This window comes from Alosa pseudoharengus, unplaced genomic scaffold (genome assembly GCF_046254945.1).
Source record: "Alosa pseudoharengus isolate Yale_2024_CS ecotype anadromous, Long Island Sound unplaced genomic scaffold, YU_APseudo_1.1 YU_APseudo_1.1_scf_24, whole genome shotgun sequence".
NCBI lineage: Eukaryota > Metazoa > Chordata > Actinopteri > Clupeiformes > Clupeidae > Alosa > Alosa pseudoharengus.
The window spans coordinates 21,328,658-21,349,261 of NW_027468689.1; the positions used below are offsets into that span (position 1 = coordinate 21,328,658).

The 20,604-nt window shown below is 43.5% G+C and overlaps 1 protein-coding gene across 1 annotated transcript in view; it reads right to left on the reverse strand.

Annotated features, from left to right (window-relative positions):
• The window catches only part of vps8 (VPS8 subunit of CORVET complex), a 93,588-nt gene that overhangs the window by 10,592 nt on the left and 62,392 nt on the right, over positions 1 to 20,604 (reverse strand). The window contains exons 41-44 of the mRNA XM_076303450.1: positions 17,488 to 17,657; positions 16,359 to 16,527; positions 14,615 to 14,665; positions 6,298 to 6,378 (exon numbers count right to left, since the gene is read on the reverse strand). Coding sequence (XP_076159565.1) covers positions 6,298 to 6,378; positions 14,615 to 14,665; positions 16,359 to 16,527; positions 17,488 to 17,657 — 471 coding nt within the window. The remainder of the gene's footprint in view (positions 1 to 6,297; positions 6,379 to 14,614; positions 14,666 to 16,358; positions 16,528 to 17,487; positions 17,658 to 20,604) is intronic.

The window sequence follows — 20,604 nt, forward strand, 5'->3', positions numbered from 1 at the left end:
GTCCAAACAAATTTGACACAGTCTAGCTTAGTACATGGTCTGGATACATAAGCAGATGCTTCAGACTTGTTTTGAAAGAGAGAGAGAGAGAAGGGTGGGGAATAGGATTCATTAAAATGTTAAAATGATCTTTAAACTCCCCCTCATTTTGTGCATCTCTCTCATTAGCAACATTATTTTGAGTGAGATTCAACTCCTGTCAATTAGGCTTACATGACGCTTACACACACACATTCAGGACTGCAGGAACATATACGCAACACACACACAAACGCACACATATACAGTATGCACACACACACATTATGCATGCACAAACACACACACACATTATGCATATACACACAGACAAACACACGCGCGCACGCACACACCATTCATCCTTTTACTCCACAGCCACACACACACACACACACACACACACACACACACACACACACACACACACACACACACACACACACACACACACACACACACACACACACACACACACACACACACACACACACACACACACACACACACACACACACACACACACACACACACACACACACACACACACACACACACACACACACACACACACACACACACACACACACACACACACACACACACACACACACACACAATTCATCATTTTACTCCACAGCCTGAACACTCATCAGATTCCTCCGATATCTGACCTCCAGAGCCATTATCATGTCACATGTCAACAAACTCCATCCATCACTCGTGTAAAAGTGCAAACAAATGGGCTTTGTGGGGGACAATGGAGGAGCTAGAGAGAGGATGGCACAGACAGCAGCCCTGCAAACAGATGCTCTCCCTACACGGTGATAGCTGTTCACAGATGCAAACTCTGTCTACTGTCAACCAAGCTTCCAGCTGCTCCAGAAAGACTTCTGGATTTTTCTTTCTTCACGTCTGTTGTCACTCTTTGTATTTTTTCGTTGTTTTTCTTCCATTCTTCTGTTCTTTCTTCTCCTCCACCAATGACTATCCCTCCTTCCTTCCGTTTCATCCTCTCCTCTATTTCTTCATCCTTTTTTTTCGTTGGACTCTTTGATTTGGGAGGTTTTGAAGCTCCTCCTTGAGAGCCATCTGAGGGGGGTTTTGGTGTGTGTGTGTGTGTGTGTGTGTGTGTGTGTGTTGCCAGTATCTTTGATCTAACTTTGAACACACAGAGGGGATAAGTGTGGGGCGGTGGAGAGAGCTGTTTGTAGTGCCAGATGAAGAACGGACTCTCTCCCTCTCCCTCTATCTCTCTCTCTCTCTCTCTCACACACACACACTCTTCAAAGCCGAAGTAAGGGAGCGGTAAAAGCATAGAGCAACTGGGGCTGCTGACTTTGCTAAACGACCCTTCAGTGCGTTTCTGTGTGGTGCCGCCAAGTGTGTGTCCAGGCAGCTCCATCTATTATTAAAAACTGTTTGTGTGGGTGTGTGTATGTATGTGTGTCAGTGTGTGTGTGTGTGTGTGTGTGTGTGTGTATGTATGTATGTGTGTGTCCATGTGTGTGTGTCCATGTGTGTGTGTGTGTGTCCGTGTGTGTATATGTGAGTGTGTGTGCGTGTGTGGGCTATGCTCTCCATTTTATTTCAGCGATAATTAAAACACGATCATCAAACAATGAAATGTCCATAGAAACACTGTTTCAGTGGGGCGAGACCAAACCACAGGTCTTCCGTCTTCACCTTGGAGGAGTCGAACAGTGGCCACCCTGTCATGCAAATCAATGTTCACCGCAGTCTTGCATAACACACTCGGCAACCCGTCATTCGTGCATGAAGCTAAAGCACATAAACAGATTTTCTTGTCAAATGAGTTGACAGCTGGGCTAAAGGATGTTTTCTCTTCAACGATACGGAGGTGCAAACTGCATTCCTGTTGGAAGTTACTAACCCTATGGGTAGGTACAAGAGGTAAAGGGGGTGTAAACTGTGTGTGTGTGTGTGTGTGTGTGTGTGTGTGTGGTTCATTTCTGCTGAGATTCAATTGAGTGTTTTTCTCTAACCTTTTCTCTTTTACAGTTGCCAGAGAATGTAGTTACAGCCCTAAAATCCATTCAATCCATTCGTCCACATTTTTCTCCTGACTGCCCTGACTGATTGAGCCTCCTGTTAGCGCTGCACTTGTCCTTCTCTCTCTCCTCCAGCCTCCCTCTCGCATCCCTTCATCATTCTCTCTCCCCAGCCCCTCTCTCTCATCCCTTCATCATTCTCTCTCTCCCCAGCCTCTCTCTCATCCCTTCATCATTCTCGCTCTCCCCAGCCTCTCTCTCTCATCCCTTCATCATTCTCTCTCTCCCCCAGCCTCCCTCTCTCATCCCTTCATCATTCTCTCATCCCTTCATCATTCTCCCTCATTCTCCTCTCTCTGACTGAGATCCACAGCAGATGGGCTACTGCTTCCCCTCCTCTCCAGTTTCTTCCTCTCCTCTCCTCCCCATCCCTGTCACACGACTGACCCCAGGCCTTGAGTGATCACTCTCAGCTCCGACAGATGGCCCCTGGAGGGCTTAACTAACTGTAATGGTGCGAATGTGAATTTGTTTGTACATGTTTACTGTCAAACTGAGTGTTTGAGTAAGTACTGTTTGTATATGTAGCTCCTTAATATAAATGTGTATGTATATGTGTATGTGTATGTAACAGTGTATGTGTATGTATATGTGTATGTGTAAGGGTCCTGTCATGTTTTGTTTTCCCTGTTTAGTGTTTTCCTTCATGTCTCCTCTGTTCCCTGTGCCTGTGTCTCCGCCCCTCACCGGATCCTCGTCTGTTAGTTTAATTATGGTTTCCACCTGTCTCTTTTTTTACCTTGATCATTGTCCACCTGTGTCTGTTACCCCTGTGTATGTAAACCCTCTGTCTCCCCTCAGTCTTTGTCGGTTATTAGTCATTGTGTGTTGTGTTACTGTACACACGGTTAGTTCAGGTCCTAATAAAGATTCTTGTAATTCTAAGATTACCTTGCCTTGCCGTATTTTGCCCTGCGTTTGGGTCAAGCTCTCACCTTGGAACCGTGACAGTATATGTATGTGTATGTTTACGTGTATGTGTATATGAGCGAATATGTATGTTGTACTGCAATGTCCTGTCTATTGTATTGTCCAGTCCTACCGAGGACCCTCTCGAAAATGAGATGCCACATCTGAAGAGGTATTCCTCTTACAATTTATTTGAAGTCTATGCATATGCAGGAATATTTACTGGGAATGGGTAGACATGACTGTATCTGGCAGCATACAACTTTGGTTGTTTTTGTTGGAGGAAGTGTGTGAGTGTGTTTTTGAGTATGCAAATGTTCCTTCCTCAACACATACATTTAGATCTCCCCTCCTCTACACACACACACACACACACACACACACACACACACACACACACACACACACACACACACACACACACACACACACACACACACACTACTGTCGTTGTTTCCAAGTAACCGCTTTGCTCTGGCGGAGAGGAAATCTCGCCGGGCCTCACCGGGACACACAGATTAAGCGGGCACAGGGCGGAGGTACAGATGCCAGCGGTTCCAACTAAAGTCATGCCAGCCTGGCGGAGTGGAGGTCTAAGCCGCTTTGAACACCTCGCTCCACTACGACCAAATGGTGGGCTGGCCTCCGTGCACCATTGGCCCAAATGTCCAATGCCCAAAACATACCCAGGGCACAGACGCCATTCCAGACCCCAGCAAAGCTGCCCTCACACAGAGACCTATGGGATAGATTCTGGCCCTTTTTTAGAGCCCTGCAGGGAGGTATAGATTATTTGTTGATACAGCCTTGACACCCATAGTGGTGCTGATGGAGAAACACACACACACACACACACACACACACACACACACACACACACACACACACACACACACACACACACACACACACACACACACACACACACACACACACACACACACACACACACACACACACACACACAGACCTTGATGTTGCAGATGTGGATGGACACATATAGCCACAGGTGTTGTGGAGGATTGGGGTGGGCAACAGCTCCTTCCAGCACAGGAACTTGTTTCGACAACCTGCGACGTCGCCATGGCAACGCCACATCCCGTTCAGGCTCTCGGGGTGGGATTGTGGCGGCCGCCACCTGATGTCTTGTGCCCCGCAGATTTGACTATGGCTTTCAGGGGAGTGTGATGGGCTCACACACTTTACAGCTGTGCCCACACACACCAGACAATCACCAGCCCATACACACCATTCTCCAGCTATCTCAAACACGCACATACACGCGCACACACACACACACACACCCAATCACCCACCCACACCACACCCTTCTCCTTTCTCCTTGGGAGACACTCTAAAACCCACCAATTCACTCTTTATGCTCTAAAACCAAACACACACACACACACACACTTACACACACACATAACACAAAACACATACATAGACAGATAAACTGCAATGAGAGTTGGCTATATTTTGGATTAGTATGAGTGGTGAGGAGAAATGAATCCCTCTTTCACCCTCCTGGAGAGTTTCCATGCGGCCTCTTCTGAATATGATCATCTTTTCCCATCCCAAGCACTTCAAGTGATTCTCTCACTATCTCTCTATCATTATCTTTTATGGACTCCCCGATATGTGGAAGTGCCAACTGAACAGATGTTTAGTGTGCTGAAAGGGGAACAAGCTGCATTCACAATAATGAGAAACAAGTTGTGCACAGTATAAGCCCAGATAATCTCGCCTACTACTTTTGGAATATTAGAAACCGCGTACAATGTTTCATTCCGTGCATCCCGAGAGCCTGGGAACCTTATGTAGGCTATCTGGGTGTTCTGTCTGGCCTAGAGACAAAACACCTGAAAAACTGCTTCACAAGACCCTAGCAGACACAGCTATGATACACGGTAATGACCCAGACACACAGAAATGTAGCGCTGTAAGACATTTTGTAATGACTGGTAACTGCATGACTCCTTGAAACTGGCTTCAAAGCAGCCCTTAGTTTATCCAACGGCTCAAAAATGGCATGTCCCCTTTTACAAGAATGGAAAAATCTTACATTATATACAGAGAGAGAGAGATACCTCTCCTCTTCACAACAATAACATCATTCATCTCTGCTGCTCCTACACTACTGTACATTCTTTAGAACATACTGATGCAATCACAATGTGTGTGCTAAACGAACCTATTTGCACGCTCACCTCACCTCACCTTTGTGGACTCGGCCATAACTGCATATTTACTTAGTGTGCGTGTGTGTGTGTGTGTGTGTGTGTGTGTGTGTGTGTGTGTGTGTGTGTGTGTTTCAGGTCTGTGATGGTGAGCAGGGCATTTGTCTGTGGCTGGAGGAGAGTGACAGCCCTGAGGCTCCAAGGCAGCCAGCATCACACTTTCTTTCCTCCTCTCTTTAAACAGCTTCAGAGCCAGGAACACAAATGGAGATAGAGAGAGAGAGAGAGAGAGAGAGAGAGAGAGAGAGAGAGAGAGAGAGAGAGAGAGAGAGAGAGCGCTTCAGAGCCGGGAACACAAATGGAGAGATGGGGAGGGGGGGAGATAGAGAGAGAGGAAAAACAGCTTTAGAGCCAGGAACACAAATGGAGATAGAGAGAGAGAGAGAGAGAGAGAGAGAGAGAGAGAGAGAGAGAGAGAGAGAGGAAAAACTGCTTCAGAGCCGGGAACACAAATGGAGATAGAGAGAGAGAGAGAGAGAGAGAGAGAGAGAGAGAGAGAGAGAGAGAGAGAGAGAGAGAGAGAGAGAGAGAGAGAGGAAAAACTGCTTCAGAGCCGGGAACACAAATGGAGAGATGGGGAGGGGGGAGATAGAGAGAGGGTCCAGAAGAAAGAGTCATATTTTACTCTAAGGCATTAGTGTAGACAGAGTGAAAGAGCAAAGCAGATAGACAGATAGATAAATAGATAGAGAGAGAGAAGAGAAAAAAGAAGAGAATGATGAAGGAGGGAGTGTGAGTGAGTGTGTGTGGGGGAGTGTGTGTATGCAGACAGACAGGAGGGGAGTGCCAGCCTCTCCAAGGCTCAGGCATGCTGGGCTTGATAAAAGCGCTGCAGACACATGCAATTTTAATGGTGTTTCAAATAAGAGCAGCAGAGGGTGTCCTGGGAGGGTGAGACGGACACACGCCTGACACGCGTGCACACACCCACAAACCCGCGCACACACACACACACACACACACACACACACACACACACACACACACACACACACACACGCACAGTAGAATTTACAGCGTCAAAGTGTGTTTGTGTGCACAATGGTTGGCCGCCTTACCCTTGATGGCCCTCGGTAAATGCACCGCAACTGATCCCAGGCTTGGCTCTGCTGTGCATCCAGAGTAGCCTCACACGTCAGCTGGAAAAACACACACACACACACACACACACACACACACGTAAAAAACACACACACACACACACACACACACACACACACACACACACACACACACACACACACACACACACACACAAGCAAGATGAACACATACAATATACATAACAACAATCAAAAATCCCTTGGACACCAAACTCACTGCATTTTAAACAGACATGAACACATTCATCACTAAACTCATCACTTACTAAAGCAAAGTCACCTGATGCTTACCTCATACTCATAACTCACTGCACACTCAAAGTAAAATGTTTAAAATGGGCTTAACAAACACAGATATTTGTTCACAATGCACTTTAGGTAGCACAGACGACTATCTGCACGCCATGTGGCTCTGTCAACCTGTCCACTCTTTTTGGGTCACAATCACTGAGGCACATCATAGACTCCAGAATCCCATCATCTCAACACTCTGTCTTCTTAATGACATTTCTGAAATCCACATTACGCAACACTTCAAAAAACCCTTGCTCATCTCTCTAACTGCCGCTAAGAAAGTAGTCCTCCAAAACTGGAAATCAAAGAAATCATGCCATATCAATCACTGGAAAAACTTAATCACAGAATATATTACAATAGAAAAACATCATGCACATAGAGAGAAGCAAATGTCAGCCTTTGAAAACACCTGGTCTCCCTTTCTATCATTTTTAAATTCAACAAAACTATAACCCCAAGCTCTCCCCCCTTTCCTTGCCCCCTTCTCTGTCTTTATCTATCTGTTTATTTGTTTGATTGAATTGATTGGTTGATTGTTTGATTAATTAATCAATTGATTGATTAAACTTAATTTATCTATTTTATTTAACCTTATTTCCTCCTTTCCCCCCTACATTCACCACTACATATAGACACACACTAACAACACCCAAACATAGCATGTTACCAAAGCCCTTTACCATGACCACTCACAGACCTTTCCATTCAATTACAAAGAACTGAGTCCCATCCTGTCAGCTCTGTCATCGTCCTGTCCCACTGTCTGTCTGTATGTCTGTCTGTCTGTATGTCTGTCTGTATGTTTGTCTGTCTATCCGTCTCACTTGTCTACGTTACCTTATTGCGTTTCATGTGTTTTATGTTTCAATTCACGTGGTGCTATATGATACGATTCCAGGGTCATATACATAAATGGTTGAGGTAGGACAATTGTATTTGCACTTGAAAAGTATGTTACTTAAATAAAAATAAAGTTGTCCTCCGAAGAGGGGGGGGGTGGTGGTGGTGGGCCCCCAAAAAAAAAAAAAAAAAAAAAACTCATTGCACAAATGACACAAAAATAACGCACTGAATCAACCTAAAGTTGGAGCCTTTGACATCAACTCTTATGTAATGTAATGTTAACTGCATACTGTCCGGTGTCTGTAGAACTGATATGTACTGTAAGTGGCACTGTCTCTAAACTGGGCCACCATTAGACATTAGTGATTACTGATTGATATGTGCAGTTGAAATTGGTTGAAATTTCCCTTGTGTGAGCATGTATGTGTGTGTTCGTGTGACTCCGGGAGCAAAAATGTCAGGGGAAATTTGAACATTTCATGGTTGATGTGAACCGCTTTGCCATTTTTTTTATATTTCCTGAAAAAAAAAAACTTGATGTGACTGGCACTTGATAATAAGAACTGGGGAAAAAAAGGAGAAAATCAGTAAGTCAAATCACAGGATTTAATTGTTACATTAAGAATGCCATTTTCTGTGTTGATCTGGAGAGATGTCCGTCGGGTGCGACTGAGTAATTACGGAATGGCGGAGCTGACATTTAAGCAGGGGGGCGGACTAAAACACACATCTGGGTGCTGATGAGAGGCAGCTATGCGTCACTCTCCCCGCGGCAGACAGGAAAGTCATCACAGGGCTTTACATAACAGACAGATCCCTGTGTGACTGCTAAGCCACCGAGTTGCACGTTGGTCAGTGAAACGTACTTGTGTGTGAGTGTGTGTGTGTATGTGTGAGGTTGCATGTTTTTTTTCGCCTTGTTGAACGACTAAACAACTGTGACATGTAAAGTCATAGGTGTGTATGCACCTGAGTGCACAGCACAGGTACTTTGCAGGTGTTTTCCTTGGAGGCATGGATACATTGGGCTGCACTGCACTACAGGTGGACTGTTTGACCTTGAGTTCACTGACCCTGTAACACTGGTGCTGTTGCCTCTCTCAGAATTACCACAGAGAGATCACAGACACTGGACAATGGAAATGCAAATGAAATGAACAGTATATGCTTGGACTCTAAAGGTGTAGAGTTGTCTTGGGGTTATGACAGTAACCAAAGCAGTAATAATTGGCCCCCAAATGCCTGTAATACGTTCAGAAAAAATTGCATCTTTAAGTATGCTTGAATTTGAAACTTTGTGACTTGATTATTACTCTCCACTTGCTCATTTATGCTATGCTGTGTTTACATCATTTACTGCTCACAAATTATTTATTGTGGCACTGCTCTCACCAAATTTAATTAATGCAATTACTCAGTCAACCACTGTGCTTGATTTCGAGCTAACTCAATTAGCATTATTTATAAAGGTTGAAAAAAAAACATTTAAGTATAAAAGTTGAGTTGACTTGACTCCAGGGACCTCAAGAGGGGTGTGAAGACCTTCATGACCGAAGACCAGCAAAGCTTTTGAAATGGCCACTGTTACGACCCCCTGTGCCCTCCTCAGGCCATCTCATGTCAGTGCACGGGCGGGGTTGGACCTGGGGAGATTAATTGGTAATTGGGTGCACCTGTAACCAGGTGCTGCTATATTAGGGGCTGTCCTCTCTTTCCCATTAGGCACTTTTTTTCTTTCATGCAGGCACCTATTTTGACTTTCTCTTGCACTGGCACTTTTCACTCTCCCTTATTCTAGATCTCTCTCCTTTTCTCTTTTCTTTGTCTACTCATTTAGTCTCTCACATTATCTACTGACACCTACATTGCATCCACACACGCACGTCACTTCTCCAATTAATTTTCCAGACATTTTCTATTTGCTAACGTTGGTAACTGTGCTTGAATGGTTACGAAAGCGAGTGTTTGATTCAGTTACACCACAGCGTTGGTGTGACAGAATCAAACTCATAATTGAACAATGTGGTACAAGCCTCACTAGCTAAACCTTCAAGGATTAAGCCAGTGAAGAAGCCTGCTGCCAAAGCTTTTAGCCTACAGTACATTTGGTCCACAGGGTCACCACCATATGAAACAAGCAGAAAAGTGTGTAGTGTGGTATGTCAAGGACTCGCATGACGTATGTTCAGGCGGCTTTGGAGGGCGTTTGACAGGCTGACACTACCTAGTTAGACCACACCTGAGTGTCTAGACAAGGATTACCGTTGCTTGAACCCAGGAAGTCAGACAGCTCCAAAGCACAATAGTAATGTTATTCCTCCCCAAAGTGTTTTCTATGTGAAAGACGTACAGGAAAAATCAATTTATGTATAATTCAGTGATTTCTGACAGCTGAAAAGTCAGTCTTTGAAAATCCCCTCCAGGAACAAAAACAACATGCAAAAGAGCATCAAATGAGGTTGAAGTGAGGTCATGATTTGGTTCATTTAGTTCGTTTCGAGTTTGACAAGAGTTTTTTTTTTTTTAACCCACCACCACCCCCCCTCATTGGGGAACTTTTTGTTTTGTATTGTCTCCTTTCTACAAGCACTATTCAATAACAATTCATAACAATTCAAAAATAAAAAAACAAAACAAGACATATTTAAAGAGAATAAATAAATTACCTTACATATTTCATTTAGTTTGCCTCCACACGCACATTTTAAATTATATATTAACCCCTACCAAATCGCCCCCCTCCCAACCCCCCTCTTATATTCAAATGCTCTCATATTTTCAATTCGTTTTTTTTTCCCCGCTTCTGTATATAATATTCCTAAGTCCACCCTTGTTTTTCTTTTACTTTAACCCATCTATCTGCACATAATGTTTTACCCATCTCATGTGCCATTATACATTCTGTTTCACAGTAATATCTAATATAATTTTTAAATCTTCTTATGTTCACTTTTTTTGCATCTGTCATTTTCTTGATAAACATTTTACCTAGCAGAAAAATGATATTTTGAAGTGATTGACTGCCACTTGTCAAGTCACCCAGAAGTACTGTGGACAGATCTATGTGTAAGTTTATATCACATTGCCGTAGCCAGCTTTGAACTTCAAGCCAAAATAAAGCAGTTGGAGAACAATACCAAAATAAATGATCAGTTGTTTCCTCTTCTTCTAAACAAAAACGACAGTATGGATTTGTCTCTATACCCCAAATATGTAACATCTTTTTAATATTTAGATATTTATAAATTAGCTTATAATGGAAAAAACATACTTTTATGTCTAATGAAGAGTCATACAAAATTTTAAAGATACATTTCCATGGAATTGGACAGTCATTTTTTCCCAGCTATCAAACATTTTGTATGGAATTTCCACCAGTTTATCTGTTTGTAAGTAAAATCTATATATATCTTTATTAATTTTTATTCCATTAAGCCATTTATACTGCTGTTTGTCTACATACTAAATTATTTTTACAGTTGGCCTTGATTTTTTTTTCCAATCTAAAGGCTCTGATGCAATTAATTGATTGTACTGTTGTATGCTACCTATATTTCCATATCTAAGTGTTATTTGTTTATATGACAGGATTTCACTCTTTTCATTAACTATATCTTTAATAAAAATAATTATTTTTCTAAACATCTGCTTAAAAAAGATTACATTTCCTCCCATTTGAATATTTGAATTAAACCATAAAATTTGTTGTAATATCTCTTCATTATTTTCTGGTGGGTAATACTGAAAATGTAGCCAGCTTCGTAATGCTTCCAGTAAGAAGGCAGACATATTAATAATGCTTTCTATCTTAACAAAGTGTGTTGGGTGTATCTGTAAAAATGGGTATAGTTTTTTTCCAAATATTGGATGAATCCTTTCTAGCAGCTTACTTGAAAACCAGTCTGGATTCAGATAGAATTTTTGTATGAGAGACGCTTTTAATGATTTATTCATAGATTTCAAATTCAAGAGTTTTATACCACCTAACTCATAATCATTATAAAGGTATGCTCGCTTAATTTAATCTTTTTTGCCATTCCAAATAAACTTAAATATTGTTGTTCATATTCTTTAAAGAAAGCTTTAGTTGGTGAAGGATATCTTTCTATTTCCTCCATGATTTCCTCTGATGTAGTTTTTATATTATTTCTATTATCTATTAGTCTATGAATATTATTTTTAGAATTATTACTTCGTTGTAAGTTCAAAAAGAATTTGTTACATCTTTCCCCCTTTTCCATCCATTCTGCTTTATTCTTATAATATATATTATTTGCATTTTCATTCATTAATTGTTCATATTCTTGTTGTTTTTGTTCAAGTGCATCCAATACATCCTGTGAGGCTTCTGATTGGTTCACAAGTGCTACTAAAATATCAATTTCTTTTTGAATATTCCGTTCTTTTGATTTATTTTGTTTTTGTCTATAGGAGGCCATTTGTATTGCGTGCCCTCTAAAAGCACATTTGAAAGCTTCCCAAACTATTTGTGGGTTTGCTGATCCTTCATTATTCAAGAAAAAAATCTATTATAAAGTTTTTAGTTTTCTCTACAAATATCGGAGTTTGACAAGAGTTTATAATTACTGTTACACCTTGTAGATTCTCTGGAATTCACTTTTAGAGCATTATGAAATACCGGAGTCCAACATCAACATTGTAACAAGATGGACTACACAACCCAATCATCAATGTGGAAGTGGAAGATCCTCTTTCACATTCACATCCCTTTAACATGTATTCTGCCTCAATCACTGTCAGCACAGTGTGTATTCTTATACTTTGTGTCCCAGTGCATCGTTTCCTGAATCTTTCACTGAAGCCTTCACAGCAAGTGTGGCTCTACTGGTGATCTACAAAATGGCTGCCATTTCTTCACGCTTCCATGCAGCTCTTTCCAAGACTTGACCGTCTCTGGCTCTATCACTGTGCCAAGGATAGTGGGGGGCGAGAGGCAGAGGGTGGTCTCCTCATGTCATCAGTGCTACATCATTATTCTCCTCCACGTAGGGGGTATGGGAAAGAATTACGGTCTATCTGCTGCTCACTCCCCGTTCAGACACTGAGCCTGTGAGTTTGATTTGAATACCACAACATCCACCAATCTCACATATTTATTTCCACCAATCTTTTCCTCCAGGAACAATGATTTTGTTTTTCTGGGAACCTGCAGAGCCCTTTCATAAATACCAGAATCACTATGCACTGTGGGGAAATGGGTATTCTAGGGTATTCAAGGAAGGAATATGTCCTACTGTGCGCTACACTCAGACTTACAAAACAGACCTACCGAAATAAACCCACCAACAAGCAGAATTTAACGCTCACCCCTATTTAACCTGTGCTAGTGTGTGTGTGTGTGTGTCTTTGTGTGTGTGTGTGTGCGTGTGCGTGTGTGTGCGTGTATGTATGTATGTATGTATGCGTGTGTGTGTGTGTGTACAGGTGCAAGTGTATGTGTGCGTGTGTGTGTGTGCAGGTGCAAGTGTGTATGTGCGTTCCTGTGTGTGCCTGATCACTGCCCTCCTTGATGTGTGGCCACACTGTCATTTGCATAACTGTGATTAGTATTACATGGGCAATAACCGCAAACCCTGGGTAATTACTTACTCTTAATTATAGTCATTTTTGGCCTGCTGCTAAAAAATCAAGTGAACGTGGACGTCTGAGTGTATGTTTGTGTGTGTGTGTGTGTGCATGTGTGTTTGTGTGTGAGTGTGTGTCTGTGTGTGTGTGTCTCTGTATGTGTGTGTGTGTGTGTGTGGGAGAGAGCGAGAGAGAGAGCGAGAGAGAGAGAGAGAGAGAGAGAGAGAGAGAGAGAGAGAGAGAGAGAGAGTCTCTCTTTCTGCGTGTGTGTATGAGTGTGTGTGTGTGTGTGTGTGTGTGTGTGTGTGTGTGTGTGTGTGGCACAGAAAGCCAGATCAGAGAGAAGGCATAAGAGAGAAGAGAGAGCTACATGTAGATGGGGAGGGGTTGATTGTTAGGTTCAGGCCACTATCTCTTTCTCTCTGTGACGAAGCGTCACTTTGAATGAGGAGCTTCACGGCTTGATGGAGAGGCACATGAATACAAAGCAGGCCAATGGAGCGCGAGGTCCAGGCTCACGGACGGGAAGACAAAATCAAGGGCAGGTGAAAAGAGACTCCTCACTGTAACTGTCTGCGACAGCGATGGAGAGAGAGAATGGGAGAGGTGGAGAGAGGGAGGGGGTAGAGGAGAGAGGAAGAGGTGAAGAGATGGAGAGGGTGGAGGAGAGAGGGAGAGGAGGAGAGGCTAGATGAACAAGGGGAGGTGGAGAGGGAGAGAGATGGAGAGATGGAGAGGGTGGAGGAAAGAGGGAGAGGGTGAAGAGATGGAGAGAGGGAGAGGTGGAGAGAAAGTGGGAGAGGGTGGAGAGATGGAGAGAGGGAGAGGTAGAGAGAAAGAGGGGAAGCGACACTATGACTGATGCAATCAACAGTAGCCTCATTCCCCATCTGAGCTGAAAGAGAGATGAGAGAAAAGTGAGAGATAGAGAGAGAAAGAGTGAGAGATAGAGGGAGGAGGGGATTTTTTTCTGCGCTATATGGATGAGTGCACCGGCATTTTGTGGAGAAACGGCCACGATCAGGCTTTTAGAACGTTTCAGACATTCACCGTTCCGCTCTTTTAACTACGACATCAACCGTGAAAAAAAGGAATATGTCACGGCCTCCCTGTCTTCAAAACAACTTGCAAAAAGAAAAACTGCAAACAGCCAAAAAATATAGCAGTGGATGTAACCTTGCAAATGTATTTTATAGCACTGCAAGTGTGTATGAGAGTATTTCTATGTTATTCGAATAATATACTTTATAGTTATAGTTATATAATTGCCAAATGAATAAAACATCAGACATTTCCATGACACTCTCTGTGTCCTTTTTAAAGGGAGAGAAAAAACAGAATAAATTCATCAATGAAAGAATAAAGGAAGACAAGAGATGTGTGGAACATCTTGGAAAGAGAGTACAGCCTCTCTACAAGGAGGTGACCTGTAACCTGGGAGGCTTTCGACAGATTACACACCTGGATTAATTTAATGCTGCGCTAATCTGACCTAATCTGGTCATATCTAATTGAATCCCATTGTGAGGCAGCCGCATGGATTTACCTTCTTTCCCGGGCCTTCTCCAACTCCCCTGTGAGCTGACGTCACCCGGTTCTGCAGACCGAGATAGAGAGAAAGAGAGAGAGAGAAAGAGAGAGAGAGAGCGAGAGAGAGAGAGAGAGAGAGAGAGAGACATTATGTATTTGAAGAGGATAACCCAGCAAGAAACCAATCATGTCCCCAAAACCCCAAATCATGTCCACTACCAGAAAAAGGGATGCATGCATGCTTGTTTGTGTGTTTCTGTAGTAGTTTGACTGCTTGAGTGTGTGTGTTTGTGAAGGTGTGTGGGGATGTGCCACAAGTAATTGCGTGTGTGTGAGTATGTTGAAGTGCCTCTCTACAGATTCTCACCTTACCTGAAACATAAGCCCCATTTACATGGACTGGTGCGCTAGAGTGCTCTTAAATCTTTGACCAGAATAGCTGCTGCTGCTTTGGTTTTCCTTGAGAAGCTACAGCAGGCAACCTGATTGACTGTATACATGGCTGTTCAATCGGAATAAGAAGAGAATACATCACCCCTTTCATTCCGATTAAATTCTAATCGGATAGGCAGTTTTATTCTGATCAATGTGTCATTTTTATTGAGCCCTTATTCCAATTCTAATCAGATTAAAAGTGTCCATATAAATAGGACATTTGTGTGTGTGGGGTTATGGTTAGTTTAAACACAAAGGTAAATAGAGAATAGGTCTGTGCCTGCCTGTGGTTGAATGCCTACTGTATATGTATGTATGTATGTATGTGTGTGTGTGTGTGTGTGTGTGTGTGTGTGTGTGTGTGTGTGTGTGTGTGTGTGTGTGTGTGTGTGTGTGTGTGTGTGTGTGTGTGTGTGTGTGTGTGTGTGTGTGTGTGTGTGTGTGTGTGTGTGTGTGTGTTGTTGTGTGTGTGTGTTTGTGTCTGCACTGGTTGTGCATCTGCTATGTGTATCTGGGTGTTAATGTATCTATGGTATTTTGACTACTTGAGTGTGTGAGTGTGTGTGCGTGTATGTGTGTGTGTGCACAACGTGGTGCTTGTCTGCGTTTGAGGAGGTGTATGTCACACAGCCCTCGGGCTAATTGACTTGATGTGCTGTTTGGCTTCACTCTGATCGCAGGTGGGGAGAGGTGTTGTTTTGTTGTTGCCTCCCCATAGACACACGTGCACATACACACACACTCACACACAAACACACACACACACACTCACACACAAACACACACACACACAAACACACATTTTTTCCTCTTCTACCAACCGCTGTGTCACCTTGGAAACACCTCTGTCGTCAGGGGTAACCGACTGAATGCATATGTTCATGAGTGTGTGTGTGGATGACTCTAAATGACTTTCGCATCGCTGGAAGCATTTTCCTGGATTAGCGAATGACGTAAAAAACGATACTGTTGCCTTGAGCATGTCTGATTTATTCATACACACACCCATCTGACCTGCCAAGTGTAGTTTGACTCCAGGAGCACTAAGGGTTAGATTGCTACTCTGACCTATGCGATGAAATATAAACCCATACAGAAGAGGTTAGCTGAGGAGACAGCTCTTTACTTTAAATAAGGCCTTGACACAGGCCTACTGTACTTGCAGATACTTCTACTTCTAACTACAATAACACAATAATAACCAATTTTGGCAGAGTTTGGGATCGCAGAAAGGTATCCTGGAGGAGTTTGGCTCTGAACCTTCATGACCCATCTCATCTACTCGACTAGCCTACGAGGAGCTGTACTGCTTTCATGCGACTGACCTGTGCGAGCGAGGCGGCCCTGCCTCGGCCCGTTTCCGTGGCGCCGCGCTCCGAGCTCCGCCCACCCTGACTGGAGGTGCATTTGTAGCAGCTCCAACCCGCAGGCCCCGCCCCCGGCCCGCCGCGCTCCTTCCGTTGCAGGCACTGGCAGTGGTACAGGTGGCCACAGCTACAGGAAACCGGAAACAAACAGGAAACAGGAAAGAGGAAACAGGAAGAGTTAGCACGGGTGACTGAAGCGTAGCTAGGGTTGACAGAATGAATTATAAGATGTTAGCTATCAAACAGTGAATAATGGCCATTAAAAGATGATCAGCTGTTTAGCAAACAGGCTCTTCAAAGTGTCCATCAAGTGGGTCAAATAATGACTGAATTTGTGTGTTGCTGTATCGGACAATTTGAGTGTGTGAGTGTGTTTGATTGTGTGTGGACAGTTTGGGTGCGTGAGTGTGTTTGAGTGTGTGGACAGTTTGAGTGTGTGAGTGTGTTTGAGTGTGTGGACAGTTTGAGTGTGTGGACAGTTTGAGTGTGTGGACAGTTTGAGTGTGTGGACAGTTTGAGTATGTACTGTAAGTGTGTTTGAGTGTGTGGACAGTTTGTGTGTGTGAGTGTGTTTGAGTGTATGGACAGTTTGAGTGTGTGGACAGTTTGAGTGTATGAGTGTGTTTGAGTGTGTGGACAGTTTGAGTGTGTGAGTGTGTTTGAGTGTGTGGACAGTTTGAGTACTGTATGTGAGTGTGCTCTGATCTCTTGGCTCTTGCTGATGTTTGCTGGAGGCTTTCATGTTAATGATCTAAACTTGAGTCCATGAGTAAGAGTGAAGGTGTGTACAGGTGTGAATGTATATGTGTGTGTGTGTGTGTGTGTGTGTGTGTGTGTGTGTGTGTGTGTGTGAGAGAGAGAGAGAGAGTATGAGTGAGAGTGTGTGTAGTTTGTGTGTGTGTGTGTGTTTGTGTGTGTGTGAGTATGAGTGAGAGTGTGTGAATGTGAATGTGAATGTGAATGTGTGTGTGTGTGTGTGTGTGTGTGTGTGTGTGTGTATGTGTGTGTGTGTGTGTGTGTGTGTGAGAGTATGAGTATGAATGAGAGTGTGTGTAGTTTGTGTGTGTGTGTGTGTGTGTGATAGTACCTGAAGATGATGATCTCCTCCTGGCTCTCATGCCGTCTCTTGTACTGCTGTAGGCAGAGGTTGCAGTGGTCCTGACGTGGGTGTAGGCCCCGGCTCACGGCCACCCGCAGCTGGGACAGTGACCAGTGCAGGTCCGAGTTAAGCAAGCTGGTTGTGGTCTCCAGCAAGGTCTGAGAGAAGGAGTTAGCAATGTGAGAGAGAGAAAGAGGAGAAGAGGAGAGAGATAGATAGAGAGAGAGAGAGAGAGAGAGAGAGAGAGAGAAAGGGGGGGGGGGCAAGAGAAGACACAAAACAGCTGCTGTGAATACACTGTTTCTTTAATTGTTCTTTTTACGTTTCTGACATATGCTCTTTATTTCAAGCTTCATTTGTTGTAGCATACTTATTGTCATTATTACATATTATCTATTACATATTAGATAGATAGATAGATAGATAGATAGATAGATAGATACTTTATTGATCCCCAAGGGGAAATTCAAGATTATATTAGTACAGTGTAGTGATCAGGTTAATACAGGTTCTTTACGTTGAAAACAGAATTGAGAAAGAGAGGGATTGCGTGTGCGAGACAAATACTCCCCAGAAATGAATTTGATTTGGATTAATTTGATACTTTCCGCTTACTGCTATGAGATGACAGCACTTCTGCAAACACAGTGGCACAGCAGTGAAGCTCCACAGTGCTCTACTACTACGTCTTCTGATTTATAACGTCACTGATGGATTTGCACCTGAGGAAACCCACCCCATCATGTCACCGGCGTACACAAAGGAGGGTGAAAAATGGAAGCATTTGAGTGATAGAGAGCGAAAGAGAGAGACAGACCAGACAGAGAGAGAGAGAGAGAGAGATAGAGAGAGAGAGACAGGGAGGTAAAACAAGCTGGCTAACTTTTCCACTTCTCTTGTATCACACCTTCAAATTCAGGCTCCACAGAGCAACGAATGAAAGAAAAGACAGAGGTGCAAAAAAGGTGTGTGTGTGTGTGTGTGTGTGTGTGTGTGTGTGTGTGTGTGTGTGTAAGGTGTAAAGGAGAGGTGAGTATAGAGGAGGAGAGGGCATGGGAGACCAAAATGTCAGAGGGCCACTTGAAAGGGACCCAGTGAGAGAGATGAGACTCGTGTTATGGACCATATATTGTTCCATCTTATTTCCTATCTGGAGAAGAAAATTGCACAAAGGATTGTGCAAGGTGGCCATCTCACAAAGGGTCACTGAGGTCACACCTACAGAATTCAAGAGGCTATCCAATGAAGGGAAGGATGAGAGAGCGAGAGAGAGATATGAGATTTAACCTGAAAGGAGTGTGTGTACGTGTGTGTACGTGTGTGTGTGTGTGTGTGTGTGTGTGTGTGTGTGTGTGTGTGTGTGTGTGTGTGTGTGTGTGTGTGTGTGTGTGTGTGTGTGTATTGCTGTCTGTAGTCTGAGCTGCAATGGGAGATTGGAAAGTGTGTCCTTGTGTGTTAGTGTGTGTATTAATGTGAGCGTGTGTGTGTTTGTGTGTATGTGTGTGTGTGTCAAAGCAGTGTGTTTCACTCTGTTACATCAGCAGCCATACAAATGTTCTTACTTGATGTGTGTGTGTGTGTGTGTGTGTATTCAGAATTCAGTGTGTATTCAGTGAGTATCCAGGTGTGTCAAAACCACTTTTCACATGGAGATCTGTTTAGTGCTGTGCAGGTACTCCTGTGGAACACATGTAATGGGTTTGTTTCAGTGAATGCCCAGTGGACTATAGATCTTCAAGATGTCCAAACCAGAAGGCTTATCAACCCTAAACCCCAGCCCCTTCAAACCATAATCCATCTATAAACAGTCCCTGAACTTCCAATGTGCATTTCAATACTCAACTACCAGTCACAGAAACACACACACACACACACACACACACACACACACACACACACACACACACACACACACACACACACACACACACACACACACACACACACACACACACACACACACACACACACACACACACACACACACACACACACACACACACACACACACACACAGTCTTGTGCTCATTTTCTCTTCCCTCCACTATTTCCCTCCACTATGTCCGCACACACACTGTGTATCTCTGAACGCATATCCTGTCTCGCCCTCTTCATCTAGACCTTTCGTTCTCCCTTTCTCCTTCTATCTTTCTCTCCTTTCCCCCGTCTAGCTCTTTCCTTCCACTCTCTCTCTCTCTGCGGTGATTTCTAGAATGACTGAGCAGCACCAGCCTGTCAATCAATCCCAGTGGTGACACAGGCTCCATGGTGACAAGGCAGCCAAACAGTAAGACCTGATCTGATTGATAGGAGGCTGTCAGGTGATCTGGGTGGATTACCAGAGGATGATGAGCATTTTCACGGCAGAAAACACCAACAAGGGAAGGAAAACCAATGTCGGTGAGAGAGAGAGAGAGAGAGAGAGAAAGAGAGAGACAGACAGACAGACAGACAGGAGGTAGAGTGTGAAGTGGCAAAAAACACTCAATGAACTTGTTTTGTTGCTCATTCTTGTGGCAAAAACATTTTCCAACAAAAGATGACAGGCAAAAGCATCTGAGCAGTGAAAATGTGTTCACATGAATAGGAAGAGATACGTAATGACAGATACAAATTCACATCTAACATGACAAGAAGATTAGGTAGGCCATGGCAGATCTAGAAATTTCCCACAGTTGAGAGTCTTAAACTTTAGGCCCAAGCCTTACCCTGTGCCTTACACACACACACACACACACACACACACACACACACACACACACACATACACATACATCCATGTACACACAAATGCTTCCACACAAGCATACTGTATGTCATCTCATATAATTTTATTCATGTCAATACTTCAAAGGCTTAATACTATAAATGCTAACTGTAATCAGTTATTCCATACTCAAAACTCATTGTGGCTCCAAGCAGAAACCAACGGAACTGAACTGAATCTTTCCATCTATTTTAACACACCATAATCTTAAGTCAGGAAGTCTGAGGACTTTTTTCAGGAGCGATTAGCCTCCTTCCACTACACTGCACAGCTCGACCCCACTGTCCTCGCCTCCACTGGAGGGCTTTTGGAGAGCCACTCCAATTAACAAGCACTAA